Here is a 20,003-nt window from a genome sequence, read left to right as displayed (position 1 = left end):
ATGTAAGAACCAACCAGACCCTAGTAGTCTAATATCCTCTGTATGACGATTTCAGAGCAGTGGAACGACCCCCAGACTCTACACTCTGACATGTCTTTTCCACATCGTTTTACCCCCAAATGGAGGCCTAGTATTAATGGGCCTGTTATGTGTTCAGCTGTTTGCTTGTTATTTCAGAGGGGAGTCGCTCAGTGAAACTACTTCCCCTCGCCGCCGGGCCCGTTAGAAAAGCACACGTCACTATGGGGGACTAGGTGTTTGGGTCCGCGGTGAATGACCAGCGTGTTTACGATGATGTGTTTGAGCTGCAGCACTGCTGATTAGTAACGCAGAAGTCACACGTGAAGACCGGCTGGAAAGAACGTTTCTAGTTCTGTCCCGGCGTAAAGTATAGACACGCGGTCGGTCGTCTGTTCCAGGGGGATAACATACGTTTCACACATTCAGCACCATTCCCACTCCCTGTCCTCCCTTTACTGCTCTTCTTGCTTTCCACACACACACACACACACACATGCACACGCACGCACGCACATGCACACGCACGCACATGTTGGGCCATCAGGTCAAGGACCACTCTAATGCCCCACAAAGAGACGTAGATTGATAATTAGGGCCCAATAGCCCCTCCAGAATAGCCTTCCGGAATGTGATCCAGACCTATAGATTTCCTGTCAGGTATGAGAAGTCACCGTTCCAATTGGAGAGGAGGACCAATCATTATCAAGCACTTTAGTGTGTTTACTGGTTGCTAAGGTAACTGGTGAGGCAGGTAGCATTTGTAGAGCCGGGGATGTATGTGTGTGTTCTCCACCAATGGGCTGCCTTTTAGGTTCATTTCATTTGAGCATTGGGAATTGCATTAAGAGTTGCTGGTATTGATGCTGTTACGTTTCAGTATCCAATGGATGCACTGAAATCACAGTAATATGGCCGGGACTTTTGCCTGAGGTACTGTACATGATAGTAGCGTGTATTCCTCATTTCTTTGTTGCTTGTATTTCTACACTACGTGGCTAACGGCTGTTAGTGTATTCAAATGTTTCCAGTCAGTTATATATATTACTTTATTTTACAGTTTAACTCGGCTTTATATTTAGCTCATTTTATCTTAGCACTGAAGTGGAACATTTCAAGTCTGGCTGTTTTTTCCCCTCAGTATAGGTGTTATTGTATATACCATCTACTCTGAGTTCAAAGGCCATTTCTGATAACACACTCAGACAGAGAAAAATGAACCTCTGCTTCGTGATTCGGAGCCCTGGAGGCATTAGTAACTATAATGTCCGCTGTTATTAATCAACGTGACATAAGGGCCAGAAAATGACCCCAGATTTTGATTTGGTTTTACTCAAGGTAGCGTTTCTACACACACACACAGCTGCTAGAGCCTTACATTATGTTGTTTTACATGGTGTGTAGTAGCCTATACCATTTTCCCCAGAATACATGCTAGTTCCATAAATACAATATGAAGTCGCATACTATGTGTATGCCAGTTTTCTGTTCAGAATACATACCTCCTGGATTTCTCTTTAAATGTACTATAAAGGAGGTTGTATTGAGCACTGCACACACAATTCATTTGTAATGATGCTTACGTCATTGTGTTTTTGACAGAGAAGTTGACCTGTTGTCACGTTTTGTCTGTGACCCCCAGTCCCACTGTGCCCAGTACTCGGCTGAGAAGCGTGATGAGGAGAAGATGTGCGACCACCTGATCCGAGCGGCCAAGTACCGCGACCACGTGACAGCCACCCAGCTCATCCAGAAGATCGTCAACATCCTGACGGACAAACACGGTGCCTGGGGAAGCTCTGCCTTCAGGTAAAGGTCTACGTAGTTCTACAGTCTAGAGCAGGGGTTCTCCAACTGTTCCTGGAGCTCTATTGGGGGTGCGGGCTTTCGTTCCCGCCCAGCACTAACACACCTCATTCAACTAATCACATGATCTGTTTTTGGTCTTCATTCTAGTTGCACCTTCATCAGGTTCCACTCAGCACCATCACATGTTCAGTCTAAAGTACTGCGACTCTGTTCCAATCTCCATACAAACATACCAATTCAAATGAAGCAATGTATTGGGGAAATGGTCTGATTTTGCTGTTTTTTTTCCCCAGTGTCCTAACTTCCTGCCAAAACTTCACATAATAAGAACATTGGTATTGGTAATGGTAAAAAAAAGAGGATACACCTGACTTTTAAATGAGCCGTAGCTTTCCTTAGAGTACAACACATCCATTGAGACCACTGTAATGACTGTGTTCTCATCATCTCCCAGCCTCCCTCCTGGGAGTTAGTGATTGAGTTAGGTCCGCACCGGTACAAACGCTGAGGTATGGGATGCATGATACACTGACTTTGGACAGAGATGAAAGAGATTTAAACAAAACCTCCAGCCATTAAAACTATAGAAAAGCTTAGAAAGCTCAATGTTGGTTTCAACAAAACAGGCCAGTTAGAAGTCAATGGGGGTATTCCCTAATGATGGCCTGTGCTGTTTGTGTGCTGGCAGGTTGGGTACAGTATATAATGGTTGGAGAGTCAGCCTGCTGTTGGTCAGTTGGTTCCCTCTTGTTAGTCTGAATTGACTCTCCTGAGACTCGTCTGTGTGTGAGCTCAGTTTGCGGTTTCTCTTACACCAGGGGCTCAGGGGGTCTCTCTCTCTCCCTCTCTCTCTCTCTCTCTCCTTTCCCCACATTTTTTAGATTTTATTCTCTGGTCTCTTAGATTTTTGCCTCCCATGAGTATCTTTCTTTCTCTCCCTATCTTTCTCTCTCCTTCTCTTCTTTCTCTCCTTCTCTATGCTTTGATCTTAGCGAGCCCAGTGATGTTATGGAGAGGCAATATTAAATATACACACTCTTCTCTCTTTCTCCCTCTCTCTCCTCTCTCTTTCTCTCTCTCTCTCTTTCTCCCGCTCTCTCTCTCTCCTCTCTCTTTCTCTCTCTCTCTCTTTCTCCCGCTCTCTCTCTCTCTCCTCTCTTTCTTTCTCTCTCTCTCTCTCTCTCTCTCTCTCTCTCTCTCTCTCTCCTCTCTCTCTCTCTCTCCTCTCTTTCTCTCTCTCTCTTTCTCTCTTGCGCTCTCCTCTCTCTCTCTCTCTCTCTCTCTCCTCTCTCTCTCTCTCTCCTCTCTTTCTCTCTCTCTCTTTCTCTCTTGCGCTCTCCTCTCTCTCTCTCTCTCTCTCTCGCTCTCTCTCTCTCTCTCTCTCTCTCTCTCTCTCTCTCTTCCTCTCTCTGTATATTCACACAACAAGGCCAAGCTATTTGCTATGCACCTCCGCAGCCCAGAGAGACTCTCCCTTCCCCATTACCGTGCCTTTCTTTCATTGTGTTATTGTGCTGCTACAGTATTGATGGTTTTCCTAATGGCTGCCGATGGGCCAGGCTGGGAGCAGGGAGTGTCTGGCACCGGGCCTGGTAGCCGGGCCCAAGCTTTTAATAAATCACAATCAGACTTGTGCCATTGCATCAATATTTTGGGTCAATTACCGAGAAGGTCAGGTGGCGCAGCTCTGGGACGGGGACCCCATGCAGGCAGCAGTATGTGGGGGGAGGTGTAAGGGGGGGTGCTAGCGCCACAGAAAACACAGAGAAAGGGAGCAATGGATACGATACAGACTGTTCACACACAGTCACACGCACACAACACAGAGAGACGGACACGCACGCACTCAGACTAAAACATGTGGGTGCTGCAACATTACAGCAAACAAGTGAGGGCGTGAGCGAGGACCCACACACGTCTTTTCTATCAGCGGTGGTGAAAATGAAATCTGGGAGCAACAAAGGCTACATGCAGCCATGATCACGACCTTCACGAGCTCCTATAAAGACCTATTCCCCAAAGTTTCTATTCAATAAAGGGGCCGAAAATGAAAATATTATTTTTCTCACAGAACAGGCTGATGGGAATTGTTGTTTTCCTCACGGCAGGCATCTAATATCATCTGACACGCCGTGACCCGCCTGAATGCAATTTGTGTCTTAATATCCAGCTTACACCAGCCCTGGCCCCTGGAGACGTGAGGTGTTAGGTGGTTTTCTCTCTTCTCATTTTCTCTCCTCTCTCTCTCTTTTCTTTTCTTTTCTCTCTCTCCCTCTGCTATTTCCTTCTCTCTCTCTCTTTCTCTCTCTCTCACTCCTTTATTCCTCCGCCTCTCTCTCCATTGTACTGGAACGTCTCGGGGGAGTCTCCCTCCAACAAAGGGAAGTAACCCTTATTTTCTGTTCTGAGATCTGCCCTTGGCCGTCATTGGCGTGCACACACACACACACACACACACACACATGTCATTACGTGCACTGAGGGACAGGACAGACAGACAGAGAATGCTACCTGTTCATCGTTACATTACAGTCACATCCTCTGGAGACTCTGGTGTACAACACGCCAGCAGCCTGATCCAAGACCACAGACACAACGTGAATAACCAGCTCTGAGGTGGCCACAGATGAAGCGACTGGCAGCACTCATTACTTTCCTCATTTTTTTTTCTGGAGCGAGTGAGCGGCCCGACAGAGCATCTAGGCGGCGTTGGTGTTTATTTGGGTCAGGAGACAAGTCATCTTTCATGTATATGACACCCGGCAAAGTGGCCGGACAGAGAGAGGGAGAGAGATGAGGACGGAGAGAGAGAGAGAGATGAGAGGTAGATGATGGAGACCGGTAGAGCGATGTCTCGGAGGACACACTCCCCTTTCCTCAACGCCCTCCTTCATTACATCCTAATAAGCTGACTAATGTACCATGGAAATTCATTCTGGATGCTGAGGAGGAGGGAGAAGAGAGAGAAGGTATAGCAGAGAGAAGGTATAGCAGAGAGAAGGTATAGCAGAGAGAAGGCAGGGGAGAAAAAATAAGGGAGAAATGAGGAGAGGAGAAGGTACTGTAGCTGCACTGAGGAGGTACAATGTGGGAGGGGGAGAGAGTGTGGGAGGGGGAGAGAGTGTGGGAGGGAAAGCACAGTGTTTGAGGGGAGAGAGAGTACAAGTTCAGGTTTAGAGTAGTAGTTAGTGTTGGGTTTTCTGCCAAATGTGTAACATGGTGATGATTATTGGACATTAGGGGATGTTTGAAGTTGCACCACCTCTGTTTCTCCTCCTCTTAATCAATCTCTTCCTCATCTCCCTTTCCCCTCTATCTCCCTCTAACTCTCCAACCCTCTCCCTTCCTTTCTCTCTCCCTCTCCCCCTTTCTCTTTTAATTTGTTCTACCTCCCTCCCTTTAAGCAGCTCATCCTTCTCCACCGTGTTGTAATGGAACAGCCGTAGGCTAGAGCCTTCCCAGCCGTAGGGACATCCATCTTTGTTGTGTGTCACGCTCTCTCGCCGCCCGGCAAAAAAAAATCTTTGTGATGCGCACTCCAATTTTTCTTCAGTAAATCAAATCTTCCCTTCCTTCAGAAAGATGAATGCTCCGGGGTTGGGGTGTTACAGAAAAAATCAATTCTGGCAAAATTGAAACAGTATGCCTCTGCATCGATCTGGCCTTGTGAGATGGAAACTAACAGCTTTGTAACTGTTCCCAGGACAGTTAGCTGACCTGTAATGGACAAACTGTCAATATTAGCATCACTGTTTTATCTTGTAGTATGTCATTGCTCCACCAGAACCATCAGGGTGAAATAGAAGAATTCTAGGCTTTACTCTGACAGGAAGATGGGGTTGATGCTGTTCTCTCATCTACTAATTCTATATGGGGACAATCGACCAGTTTCCTTTGTGTACAACACACCATAGCCATTGTGCTATTGTTGAACCTGAGAAGGGGATTTGTTACCCATCTAAGGGAGATTGATCCGGTTTTATTATTTTGTGTAATTTTGTAAATGGTGTTTTTACATTTTATTTTATTTTATTATAGAGCTCTGGCTGATTAGTGTATTATTAGGGAAAAGAGTGCAATTTGGAATGCACCCTGAGTCTCACTGTTCGTAGAATACAACATAACACACTCCTCCAGAGTGAGTCTGTAGCACGCATCCTACAGAAACAAAGGACCTGTATACACTCCACTAACCCCTGCTCTTCTCCAGCCCAACACACCCACACACCACGCATACACACACACACACACACACACACACACACACACACACACACACACACACACACACACACACACACACACGCGCATACGTACCTCTGTCTTGCATTGTCTACCAGTCATAAAATGAATAAATAATAACCTTGGCATTTGCCACAGACAAATTTCAGCCAATCATCAGTCCTTGATTACGCACACGCATGCACACACAGAGAGAGAGAGAGAGCCACACACACTCAAACACAACACACGGTGAGCCTCCTTCATTGACAGGAAAAATAGGTCACAATTCCCATGGAAACGTATACAGCCTATAGCTGATTGACTTGTTCTACATACACTATGATACATTTTCCAGGTCCGTCCAGCTGCATCGTTGATTCGTATTGAATGTTAATGGGTCGTACAGTGCAGCTGGGCTGAGATTGTTTAAGGGAGAAACTGAATGAGGAAGTTGGGACACTGGCCTGTCAATGAGGATTGTTACAATCAGGACCTAGATCATCAATGTTTATCCCAGGATGTCTGGGAAGACACACACACACACACACACGATGAGTCATCTGTAATGTTTGCCTGGAGAAGGTGCAGAGCATGTTCTCAAGTGCTTGTTTGTGTTCTGTAAAACTCAGAGGCCCTCGGTCCTATCTGTTGATCAGTTTCCCATAGCAGAGTTCAGGGACTAGAATAAACACCAGACCAGGATTTGAAATCTACCCTAATCCTGATACCTATCTGTTGTATACGTCTCATAATCCATAGCAGTACATCATTGTTGTCAAGGCTGGCAAAAAGCTGGACGTTCTATTGAATTAGTTTGAATAAAATGTCACGGTAGGATTATAATCTGTGTGGAAATGTTATGGTGATTGTATCAGGGCGGTAGGCCAATAAGACAATGACCTTTTTAGCACTTAAGTGCTTTTGTAATGGCTTACAATTTAGTTACGCGGTCACAATGTAACATCATGCTCTGAGACCTACCACTGCATTTCCAGCGTTTGTTAGCATCTTTAGCTGCGGTGACTTCAATGGTGTTAATGTTTTTTGCTTTGCTTATAAACACTAGAGGGCCCGTGATACAAACATGCGTGCTGACCCAGACCCAGCATGCCGTGCAGAGCTAGCACAGCTGTCGGACAACGGCGCTACTCTACAACATCCGCCTTCCGTTCTCTCTCCTAGCTGAATTGATCGTTGTTTTCTTTAGGCTTAGCTCTGTCCGAGGCCTACTCCAAAATCAATTAGCCCCAGGAGAAAGTTAGAGTTGAGCGAAGGTGCTGCCCCGGACATCCATCTGCAGTCGGTTTTAAGCCGTAAACAGTTTTTACTGTAAACAACGAGGGTTTAGAAGAAAGCCGAGACGTCAATGATGCTCATCTTTAGTAAATGAGACGGTCGCTATCGGGAGGGGAAATCTGGAGCGGCGAGCCTTAAACGGATTTAAAGTGAAACCCTCGGCCTCGTTCATCACGCCGCGTGTCTGGGATTATTATTATTATTTTTTTTTTATGTGGTGACATGTAGGAGGAGGGATGTTCTCCAAATCTCCAAATCTCCAGAGAGGAGCATGTTAAAGTTTGACAGGCCAACATTCCATACATTATATAAAATGATGCGTATCTGTTCTGCACGGCCCTACCGTGCAGGCGTGATGTCAAGGGTTATGGATAGGAATTAGAATATGCCCTAATGATAACATTTGCTTCTAACTGTGTTTACAGTACAGTGGCTGGGCTTGTAAGAAATAGTAACAACGTGTCATGGTGGAACGTATTAACGGTTGATGCTGTCCATATGTTACTTACCATGGACGGCTAACGGTTAAACAAGCCTCATCGCAGGATCGAGGAATGAAACTGATGCTCTCACTCTTTAGGGATCAAAGGTTTAAGGGATTTAGTACAGGATAATGTGGCTATTAGTTCTGTTCTGAGACAGGTATTTAGGAGTGATTTGGGTGAATTCAATCTTCAGTGTTTAGTGTAGAAAACAGTTTATTTTGCAGGTGTGTCTCCTGAAGTACACTGATCTTACCTCCTCTCCCTCTCATCTCCCTCTCCTCTCCCTCTCCTCTCCCTCTCCATCCCCCTCTCCATCCCCCTCTCCATCCCCCTCTCCATCCCCTCTCCATCCCCCTCTCCATCCCCCTCTCCATCCCCCTCTCCATCCCCCTCTCCATCCCCCTCTCCATCCCCCTCTCCATCCTCCTCTCCAGCCTCCTCTCTATCCCCCTCTCCAGCCTCCTCTCTATCCCCCTCTCCATCCCCCTCTCCCTCTCCATCCCCCTCTCCCTCTCCATCCCCCTCTCCCTCTCATCCCCCTCTCCCTCTCATCTCCATCCTCCTCTCCCTCTCCATCCACCTCCCCCATTCCCTCTCATCCTCGTCTCCCTTTCATCCTCCTCTCCCTTTTATCCTCCTCTCCATCCTCCTTTCCCTCTCATCCCCCTTTCCCTCTCATCCCCCTCTTCCTCTCATCCCCTCTCCCTCTCCATCCTCCTCTCCCTCTCCATCCTCCTCTCCCTCTCCATCCTCCTCTCCCTCTCATCCTCCTCTCCCTCCATCCTCCTCTCCCTCTCCACCTCCTCTCCCTCTCCACCTCCTCTCCCTCTCATCCTCCTCTCCCTCTCATCCTCCTCTCCCTCTCTACACTCCTCTACCTCTCTACACTCCTCTCCCTCTCTACACTCCTCTCCCTCTCTACACTCCTCTCCCTCTCTACACTCCTCTCCCTCTCTACACTCCTGTCCATCCTCATCCTCCTCTCCCTCCTCATCCTGCTCTCCATCCTCCTCCTCCTCTCCCTCCTCATCCTGCTCTCCATCCTCTCCCTCCTCATCCTGCTCTCCATCATCCTCCTCCTCTCCCTCCTCATCCTGCTCTCCCTCATCCTCCTCCTCTCCATCCTCCTCCTCCTCTCCATCCTCCTTTGCAACCTCCTCCTCTCCCTCCTCATCTCCCTCTTATTCCTCATCCTCTCCCTCTTATTCCTCCTCTCCCTCCTATTCCTCCTCTCCCTCCTATTCCTCCTCTCCCTCTTAATCCTCCCCCTCTCCCTCTTATTCCTCCTCCTTTCCCTCCCTTCTCCTCTTCCTCCTTCTCCCTCCTTCTTATTCCTCCTCCTCTCCCTCCTTCTTATTCCTCCTCCTCTCCCTCTTACTCCTCCTCATTTCCCTCTTATTCCTCCTCCTCTCCCTCTTACTCCTCCTCATCTCCCTCTTTTTCCTATTACTCCTCTGCCGCCTCCTCCTCTCCCTCCTCTTATTCCTCATCCTCTTTCTCCTCCTTCTCCCTCTTATTCCTCATCCTCTTACTCCTCCTACTCTCCCTCTTTCTCTTCCTCCTCCTCTTCCTCCTCTTATTCCTCATCCTCTTTCTCCTCCTTCTCCCTCTTATTAGTCATCCTCTTACTCCTCCTCCTCTCCCTCCTCCTCTTCCTCCTCAGCTCTGTAATGAATCCCTGTTATACAGTGTGAACCCCCTCCCCTCTCTTCCTTCCTCTCCAGAAAGACCTATTACATCCCACCGTCTAGAGCCTCAGAGCTCAGCCTCCTCTATGTAGTGTGGCAACTCTCCAGATTTATCCGTTCCATATACCCTTAAGAAAGTATCTGGCCTTGGCCCAGCAAGGTCCTGATTAGAGGGCCCTGATCAATATCTCAATAAAAAGCCATTGGGGAAGTTTTTACGTTCTTTTCCTCTCTCCCTTCTCCTAGGATGCAATATCTGGGGAGTATCGATTGTTCAGGGTCCAGTAGTTAGTTAGTTATCTCCTTTGACTAACCCCATGGCACTGTGTGTGTCACCCCCTCTCCTGGGTCTCGTGATAGATCGCTGCTCTCCCAGCCACTGTAATTACACTCAGGCCACAGCTGGTCATTTATTTCCACACTTTTGCCATTTACCAAAAAATCCGCTTTTTATCTCTGGCATCCAGCGGCTTTGTTCTGCAGCGAAAGCAGAAAAGGGCACATGAAATACTGGCGTGATGTTGCAGAGAATGGAGGGAGATGGAGGGGATCCATCCTTTACTCAGGGACCTTCAGCTTTTATTATTTCCCTGGATTTACTTGATCGTCTCTCTCTCTCCTTCTCTCGCTCCAGACCAGAGCCACCTATAGGAGAGCTGATTATGGTGAGGGAGTCTAAAATGTTTGAAATAATGTAACTATTACATCATTTTTCTCCTACTTTCATCATTTTTCTTTGTTTAACCTTTCATTTTGATCAGGGAGTCATTAAGGCCAGCAGTGGCACTCTTTAAAAATGTGTGAGTAGCGGCAGTATTCATGTAGTTGTTTTCCACCATATCAACCCAGTCCACTGACAAAGTATCCATCCACTACCTTGGCAACCACAGGGTGATCACCCAGCACCATCAAGCCTCAACCCCCCCCCCCTCCCCCCCTCACTCGTGCGCTCTCTCGCTCTTGCTCTCTCGCTCTCGCTCTCTCTCGCTTGCTCTCTCTCTCTCGCTTGCTCTCTCTCTCTCGCTTGCTCTCTCTCTCGCTTGCTCTCTCTCTCTTGCTTGCTCTCTCTCTCTCGCTTGCTCTCTCTCTCGCGCTTGCTCTCTCTCTCTCGCTTGCTCTCTCTCTCTCGCTTGCTCTCTCTCTCTCTCGCTTGCTCTCTCTCTCTCTCGCTTGCTCTCTCGCTCGCACTCTCTCTCGCGCTCTCTCTCTCGCGCTCTCTCTCTCTCGCTCTCTCGCGCTCTCTCTCTCTCGCTCTCTCTCGCTCTCTCTCGCTCTCTCTCGCTCTCTCTCGCTCTCTCTCGCTCTCTCTCTTCTCCAAGCCCATGAAGTGCAGCACTTGACATGATTAGGCGGCATGCACGCAGCCATTGTACCATAAGTGCTGTATAATGGGCATTGCTGTGTGATGGAGAGAGAGGAGGGCCTCATGAATACACCAGACAGCCATGCTAGATGAGCCTGTCACAGCCCAGCATCACACTAACACATTGAGAGGAGGGCACGATGCACAGCCCAGCATCACACTAACGCATTGAGAGGAGGGCATGATGCACAGCCCAGCATCATACTAACACATTGAGAGGAGGGGACAACGCTAGATTAGAATACAGAGAGGGTAGGGGACATCACTGTGTCTTGTGTCTGTCACCCAGCCATTTCCGCCTCAAAACCCTGGGAAATAGATTAACTGGGAAATTATATTATAATAATCAGTGGCAACCCCTGTTTTGAGCCCCACATTTTTTGCTCAAATTCAAGCCGATTGGGTGCTGCCATAGTTACATTGAAGGGCCCATCCAAGAGGGCTCGAGGTCATTGGCCGCAGATAAAATGACGTCAAATCACATATCTACGGTAGCTTTGATTGGATGGATCATGTCAACATCATACTTTCAAAATCTTAGCTAGCAGTCATCATCATGAATCATGTCGACAATCTACTGGCAAATCCTTTTTCATCCTTGTCACATGAAGAGAAATTAAAGATGAAACGTATCAGTGCTCATCGGCCATTGGGCATTAACATTACACAACACGTTGGAAATCGCAAATTCAACAATGAGTGGTTTGGAAGGAATCAGTGGCTAACTGCAAGCATTGCAAAGCAATCATTAGCCTGCTATTCAGTGGAGTGGCTGTGTGGTCCCAAGTCTAAGATTAAGTGTCTATTTTCCTAGTTTAAAATGATAAACATTCAACATTGGCCATGCTGTCAATGAAGCTTAATTTGTGCCGCACTTAAAACAACTGTTAACTCTGAATATTTTCAAGACAACTGGGAACTCTGGAAAAACAAACTGAATTGTAAATCGGGAACTCGGGCCTCTTTCTAGAGCTACGACCCGAAGATCACTGATGTCACTTTTTTTTCTCCGAGTTCCCTGTGTTCTTGAAAGCACCATAAATCCAGAGACTTTGATGACAGTTTGATGACAAAATTTTCCCACGAAGGACCGCCACATTCTTGTTCAAGTGAGCACAGCACAACAAGTTGAGTCCAAAAATGTATTGTATGCTGCTGCATAAATGTTGTTATATGCCAGGGAGATATTTATACTGTAATAAAGTGTATGTTGGAAAGTAAGCTGTTAGTAGCCCATGTGCCTCACCCTAATAATTTGGTATATTTTCACCTGTTAATTTCACCTACTGTTCTAACTTGGTGGAGCACATGTAGCTTATAGCCTGTTTTAGATAAATGTAATCATTGAATATTGAATGAGCTTTCATTGTCTGCTTATATGCCCCCTTTATTTATCCTACGGTTCTGACTTGGTGTACAGTGCACTGTAAGAACGGCCCATGTTCTGAATTCTATCGCTGTACATTTCAAAAGTGCTGAACAAATAGTTATATTGACTATGTCCGTCCTAGCTTGCTCATTAATGTGCATTTAACGTATTGTGTAGTATTGTGTAGTGGCTTTGCTGTCATGCATCCCACTTTTTGTTTGTTGCCTCACCAAGATTTACATGCTAAAATCGCCACTGATGAGAAGAATAATAATCATTTAATGAAATGTTCATTTTTTTTGTTAGAAATTGTGCTTTCACTCCAGCAGTCCTTTTCGATAAATTTGTGTCGAGCTATAAATGATCCTGTCTTGACTTGATGTTGTAAATGGTAACTTTAAGATTGACAGACCCCGCGGACCCCGAACCACCCCCCAAGCATTTCCCCAATCCCAGACGACCTTGGGCCTTTGCGCAGTCTTCTATGTGGTCGTGGTTGTGTTCAGAGCCATTCTGTGCCCGTTTAGATTTGTCAGGACGTTCAAGTTCAGCCCTGAAGGGTAGAGGTCATCTGATTATGAGGATACCTCCGGTAATGGCTGAATTATGCAATAATGCTGCAGTGGATATGGATGTCTTCATTACCTACCAGCAGTGACAGATGTGTGCATGTTGTCAAAACTAAGAAAATATGATGCTTTATCCAAAAGCACAGACTTGGTGACCGCATATATCATTTTTGTTGTGTTTTTGAAGGTGACATTGGTGTTTTAATATGGTTTGTTTGACTTTGGACACATTGTTGTGGGTAATGAAGATTTATTATGAATTGTAGATAGATTTGTGCGTATTCTAGTCGGTGGCATAAGAATATGTTCTCTCTGTAAAATAGCACAGTACACTTCTTTTGAAACGTATTTCAACAGGTAAAAACACAGGGTGGTTTCCTAACAAACAAACCAAAATGTTGGTTAATATCCCCCCCCCCCCCCTCTTTTACACCCAGGCCTCTCCTCTAAATCTCAGCACCTCCCCTGGAGGAAGAGTATAATTAGGGTGTAATTTCCAGACCCTTTGTCGCAGAATTTACACTGAGCTTAATTGCTGCTAATTGGGGAGCGCGTGATACTGCGCCCATCGGTAATTAGGACCGTATTTCCATTTTTCATTTTGAGCATTTGTGTGTGCGTGTTGTTGCACTATGTCTGCAGCCTCATGCATGTCCACCCCATGGGAGTGCTTTGGTCGTAGCGAGCCCAGTGATGTTATGGAGATGCAATATTATATTTCTCTTTCTTTCTCTCTTTCTCTTGTTTAGTTTTTGTTCTGTGCTCATAAGGAATTAGAGTAGTAATTACATGGAGGAGTGGTAGATGTGTGAAGGATATCAGCGTGCTTATTGTAGTCAGGTGCCGTGAACTTAGTCATGTGATCTGAAAGACCTGCAGCTTTGAAGTTCCTCTCTGTTAATTCCTCAGGTGTGTTAATGTGGTCAAATGGCATAGTACTTATATGTAGCATCTGTAAAAACACTTATCCCTGTTATGGTTTGGCGTAACCTTTTTGTTTTGATATGGATTCCAGGTTTTGATCTAAACTGTTTGGCGTATTCATCACTGTTTTATTTCTGATACCTTTCCATTCCCGTATCCAATCAGGGATTGGTCAACTGTAGCAGGGAATTCAAAATCATATTCAAAATGAGCAAATGAAATGGTCTGATCCTGTCATAAACAAAAAAGAACGAGTGAAATCCCATCACGATGAAAGTCGTTTAGGCGTATAGATGGAGGCGATAGCCTCCTCTGTGACCCTGAAGCTACCTTTGTCAAACACATAAACAACATTACAGCAACATTAGGAAGGCTGAATTAACATACACACCATTTCAATAGCAGTGTGTAGTACACCTCATTTGACTAGGAAGGACATGCATTAATGCACGGGTACTGTAGAACCTCACTTACGGCTTAAGGCGAGCTTTAATCATGGCCATTTCCATAGCAAGGCGTTTGACCCCTCGTTTTAATTTGGAGCTGGCGCTGTGACTAGCTCCCACCGCTGACACCATTTGACAAAGAGGAAGGGGTTCTCTGGCGCCACAGTCATATGTATGACAAATCCTCAACCTATCCCCTCTCAGATTCTTATCAACTCATGGTTTATGCAAATCAAAAGAAATGATCTCGGCGATAGAGGCAACGTTTGAGCGATTTGAGGGGCTGCCAATGGGGCCCCTTTGCATTAATGAGAAGAAAAAAAAGCAAGGGGAGAAATCCCACCTCCTCTGCGTATATGCAATCTCACTGACTGTACCCGAATGAGTCCCGTCTGAAGTTATAAATGACTGTTTGTCCTCAGCAAAGTGCTCTGTGTGTGATGTATGAAATACATGTTGCTGCTCTACGTACGGCTTCTAATGATAAAGGTCATAGAGGATCATTTGCATAATCTCTAGCCAAAAGTGATCCCCCTTCCCACACAGTAATATTAATACTCACTCACTCACTCACACACATTATTCACCAAAGTTCATTTCAGAGGGTGCAAATGATCTAGCCTGGAAATCCTTGATGTTTCACTGTTTTTAATATCGTCCCCCCCAACAAAAAAAAAATTGCAAAGGCAACGCAAATAGTATTTAAGAGCTTGGGAAGTGCTTGGGCGACGCATCCTGCTCCTGTTTGGCGGGGTCTGATTGGATCTTGATGGATGACTATCGTTTGTCCTTGTCAGAAAAAGAACAATTTGGGCGTTGAAATAAGAGTGCTATCAAAGTTTCAGTGGCTTCCAGAGAGAATCTATTACCATGTTTTAACTGCCTGTGTTTGAGGTTTGAGAGGGGGAGATAAGCGATATTGGCTCTCATACACAACGCCTTAAATTCCCATTTATTTATTTGTCATAAATTAATTAATTGAGGTTAATGTCTTTGTCCTCTGTACTTCCATAGATGGTGTCAATGTATTTTCTCTGTTTTTGAGTGTACATTATTTGATCAAATAAGAATAAATCAACTAATCACGAACTGTTAGTGCACATGAATGTCAAACTTAAATCAATGTAATTGCATGCCATGGTGTATTGATTGATTTAAGTGCTTAAATAGTATTCATTATATGTGAGTAGTGGCATTTTAGTCATTAACTGTCATTTCTTTGTCTCATTTATAAACATAAGTCAATAATTGCATGCTTATTCAGTATAATACAAGTTCATGAATGTATCATTTATTAAAGGCCCATTGTAGTCAAAAACTTGATTTTCCTGTGCCAATAACAGCTGGTTTTCAGTTTCCCACTCAGACCACTCCCAGAGAGTCCTAGCAAACTTCTTGATAAATGACTCTTTGCTAAGAAGCTATTTTTGACCATTTTAATTTAAAACAATCACAGTAAGGTACTTCATTGTTACCCAGAAATGACTTGGTATTGAGATTAAAAAATGGCTGCATTGAACCTTAGGTTTCTATGGTAACAAACATTTAAAACCATAAGTGGATATTATAAACGATTGTATTTCTTCTATGGTGGGCCTCCATAAAATACCTATTTGAAGGACTAATGCTATTTGTTGTTTTTTAAATAAGACACAGGCCTACAGCAAATGCATGTAGAAACAGTCCAAGGGTAGTGCATACTGAATAAGAAATTGGACAGCAGGAACAGCATATTTCCCATGGTTCCAGGCCTCTTTTCTTCGACCTACCCGGCAGACATGGCAATGCACTTGTGTTCAGTACTAGGCCATACTTAGATACCCAGTCTCTTAGCTAGATGTCTCTGTGTGTAGTTTCCTCCCTGTTTACCCTGTGTTGTCCTCTGTGGCGATACACAGGAAGTCCTGGCTAGTGGACAGGCTACTGTTAGAGAACGTAGTCGTCTGTCCGTCTTCCACTCCTTCCAAAGCTCCAGCCAGTCAGTCTGTCTGTCCAACTAAGCGATTCATTAATCCTGGACTTCAAGCCAGCCGTCACTGAGCTGCCGATCACTGAACACTTGGCTACAATTAAACTCTTTGTTTATTATGTCACTCTCCCCATGCCAAGTCCAATTGGACCGTGTTCTGTTTTGATGCAAACAGACAATTTAGTTGTTTATAAAGGTTGTGTAAAACCTCTTTCCACAGTCTGTTAATGCTATGGTGTTTTAATTTATTGCACAGTGATATTTTTTTTTGATTGCACCCGTTTATTCATTAGTGAAAGCAACACAGACACACACACACAAGGAGAGAGGCTGAGATCGTCTTCTAATGTTGGTAAACTTACATTTACTGCCACACAGAAAAAAACAATTATATTTTATTACCTCACATAAATGTCTTATTGGCCCGCTTTCTCATCGGTCGTCAATGTGGTCTACATTAAACAGCATTTAGAGGGATTCAGCACTCTGCTAAGTGCTCCTTAACACACACAAACATAGTTACACACGTACATACACGTGTGTGTGATATATATATATACACACACACACACACACACACACATACACATACACACACACACACACACACACACACACACACACACACACACACACACACACACACACACACACACACACACACACATACACAGTGCCTTCAGAAAGCATTCACACCCCTTGACTTTTTCCACATTTTGTTGTGTTACAGCCTGAAAATATATATATATTTGACAACTTTCCCTCATTCTTAAAAAAAAATGAAAAATGAAAAGTTGAAATGTTTTCGACTCAATAATTATTCAACCCCATTGTTATGGCAAGCCTAAATAAGTTCAGGAGTAAAAATGTATTTAACATGTCACATGGACTGTTAAATAGTGTTTAACACAATTTTAAAATGACTACATTATCTCTGTACCACACTCATACAATATCTGTAAGGTCGAGCAGTGAATTTCAAACACAGATTCAACCACAAAGACCAGGGAGGTTTTCCAATGCCTCGCAAAGAAGGACACCTATTGGTAGATGGGTAGAAATAAAAATAACATTGAATATCCCCCTGTAGCATGGTGAAGTTATTAATCACCCTTTGGATGGTGTATCAATACACCCAGCCACTACACAGATACAGGTGTCCTTCCTAACTCAGTTGCAGGAGAGGAAAGAAAACGCTTCGAGATTTCACCGTGAGGCCAAAATGTGACAGTTACCAAGTTGGCTGTGATAGGATAACACAACATTGTAGTTACTCCACAATACTAAGCTAAATGACATAGTGAAGAGAAGGAAGCCTGTACAGAATACAAATATTCCAAAATATGCTTCCTGTTTGCAACAAGGCACTAAAGTAATACTGCAAAACATGTGGCAAAGAAATGTACTTTATTTCCTGAATAGAAAGTGTTATGTTTGGGGCAAATCCAACAAAAACACATCACTGAGTACCAATCTTCATACTTTCAAGCATGGGTGTGGTTGCATCATGTTATGGGTATGCTTGTCATCGACAAGTACGAAATAGTTTTTCAGGATAAAAATAAACAAAATAGAGCTAAGCACAGGAAACTCCTAGAGGAAAACCCGGTTCAGTCTGCTTTTCGACACACACTGGGAGACAATTCGCCTTTCAGCAGGACAATAACCTAAAACACAAGGCCAAATATACACTGGAGTTTCTTACCAAGACGACATTGAATGTCCGGAGTGGCCTAGTTACAGTTTTTACTTAAATCAGCTTGAAAATGTATGGAAAGATTTGAAAATGGTTGTTTAGCAATGATCAACAACAAACTTGACAGAGCTTGAAGAGTTTTCAAAATAATAACGAGCAAATATTGCACAATCCAGGGGTGCAAAGCTCTTAGAGACTTACCAGAAAGACTCACGACTGTAATCACTGCCAAAGGTTATTCTAGCATGCAATGACTGAGGTGTGAATACTAATTTAAATGAGAGATTTCTGTATAGCAATGTCAAAAATCATGTTTTCATTTTGTCAGTATGGGGTATTCTGTGTAGACGGGTTAAAATAATTTTTTCATCCATTTTGAATTCAGGATGTAACGCAACAAAATGTGAAATTTCAGGAGAGTATTACTACTGAAGGCACTGTACACACACACACACACACACACACACACACACTCCGTCTAAGACAACAGACGTTCCCCAGTAGGCTCTAATGAGCGAGGCCTTTATGAGTAAACTAATTACTAATTACACAAGTGGTTTGTGTAAAAGGCTGCGGCCTTTAGTCATTTTAATTGTTGTCATCTTGAAGAATGGGTGCTGCTGTTATTCTGCCAGCGCAGCCCGCCACACGATGGACGAGCTCTGAATTATTTATCATCTTTGTAGAAACTCTCTCAGCGTACACATGCACGGCGCGTGTCACATGGTTTTTCCCGACGTGATACAGCGGCGTTCTCCGTGGGGGATTGATTGGCGACGGAGATGGCAAGGTACTGGGGTGGACGGCGGGCGGACGCCCATCCAAGACCCTTCATTAGGAACCTGGTTGTGGTGCCGTTCACGACACGGCCAGCGGTGGAGATCGTTCCATAACACTGCGACTAATTACTCCCCACTACCGAACATGTCCTCCCACTGATGGATGTGGAGGAAACCTCCTTGTAAGAGGTGTGTGTGTGTGTGTGTGTATGCGCGAGAGAGAGAGAGACTGGCTTGATATTCATTTTCCTAGATGAATGCTGTGTGAGGCAGGATGATGAAGTGGTAATTAGGGTAGGGAGACTATCACACAGCAACAAGGCCTGGGCCCTTTGTGACAGGAGGGAAATCAGGTCCTGCACATTCTGTCTGCTGGATGGAGAGACACACTCCAATGTCTCCTAGCACACACACATACACGCACAGGCATAACACATGCACACACACACAGGTATAACACACACACACACAGGCATAACACACACACACACACAGGCATAACACACACACACACAGGCATAACACACACACACACACAGGTATAACACACACTTGTGGTCTCAAATGTATTCATGAAGGTAGCCTAGCGGGTAAGAGCGTTGGGCCTGTAACCGAAAGGGGGCTGGTTCGAATCCCAGAGCCGTCTCAGAGGAAAAATCTGTTGATGTGCCCTTGAGCAAGGCACTTAACCCTATTTGCTCCTGTAAGTTGCTTTGGAAAAGAACATCTCCTAAATGACTAAAATGTAAATGCATTCCCTCTTTTCCGCTCGTGTGTATCCTCACACCCACGTTCACACTAAGCCCTCAACAAACAGGAGCGTTATTATATTGTGGGACCTTCTTAGTTTCTGCCCTGTGTTTCTGTTTCATTTCCTCTGAACACCAGAGAGACACGTCCTCTCCACCTACTACTCCATCCCTCCTCCTTCCCTTCTTCTCTTCCACCGTTTCCTCATCACTTCTTCAAGCTCCTTAGTAGCGAAATACATTTTTAATGAGAGATCCTTGACATCTTCTCTTTGCTTATGTGCTTTAGAATGTTTGCCTGTAAAATATTTAATAGTTGTGCTGTCTGCTATTCCCCCACGCGTCTCTTATAAACTTGCCTCGGCTTTACACAAACACGGGAGCTGAAGACAGTTTCTTCCTCTATTTCTCTCCAGAAAAGACCAGAGGCTGAGAGAGCGAGATATAAAAAGAGAGAGGGCGATAGGGACCAACAGAGGGATATGAAGATTGAGAGAGAAGGAAAGAAGGATTTATTTTTCATTTTCGTTCAGATAAATAAAGTAATTAATGGCTTTCATAGAACGACTTAAAGCACCTGGCTCGAAATTGTATTTATTTTCTTGTGTAAAGCCCCTCC

At 44.8% G+C, this 20,003-nt stretch overlaps 1 protein-coding gene across 6 annotated transcripts in view; it reads left to right on the top strand.

The window, feature by feature from the left end:
- The window catches only part of LOC110497375 (lipopolysaccharide-responsive and beige-like anchor protein), a 328,302-nt gene that overhangs the window by 150,247 nt on the left and 158,052 nt on the right, over positions 1 to 20,003 (top strand). For all 6 annotated transcript variants that reach the window (XM_036954299.1, XM_036954302.1, XM_036954301.1 and 3 more), the window contains one exon: positions 1,661 to 1,827. In XM_036954299.1, coding sequence (XP_036810194.1) covers positions 1,661 to 1,827 — 167 coding nt within the window. The remainder of the gene's footprint in view (positions 1 to 1,660; positions 1,828 to 20,003) is intronic.

Source organism: Oncorhynchus mykiss, chromosome 19 (genome assembly GCF_013265735.2).
Source record: "Oncorhynchus mykiss isolate Arlee chromosome 19, USDA_OmykA_1.1, whole genome shotgun sequence".
Taxonomy (NCBI): domain Eukaryota; kingdom Metazoa; phylum Chordata; class Actinopteri; order Salmoniformes; family Salmonidae; genus Oncorhynchus; species Oncorhynchus mykiss.
This window is presented reverse-complemented; position numbering and strand designations above follow the sequence as displayed.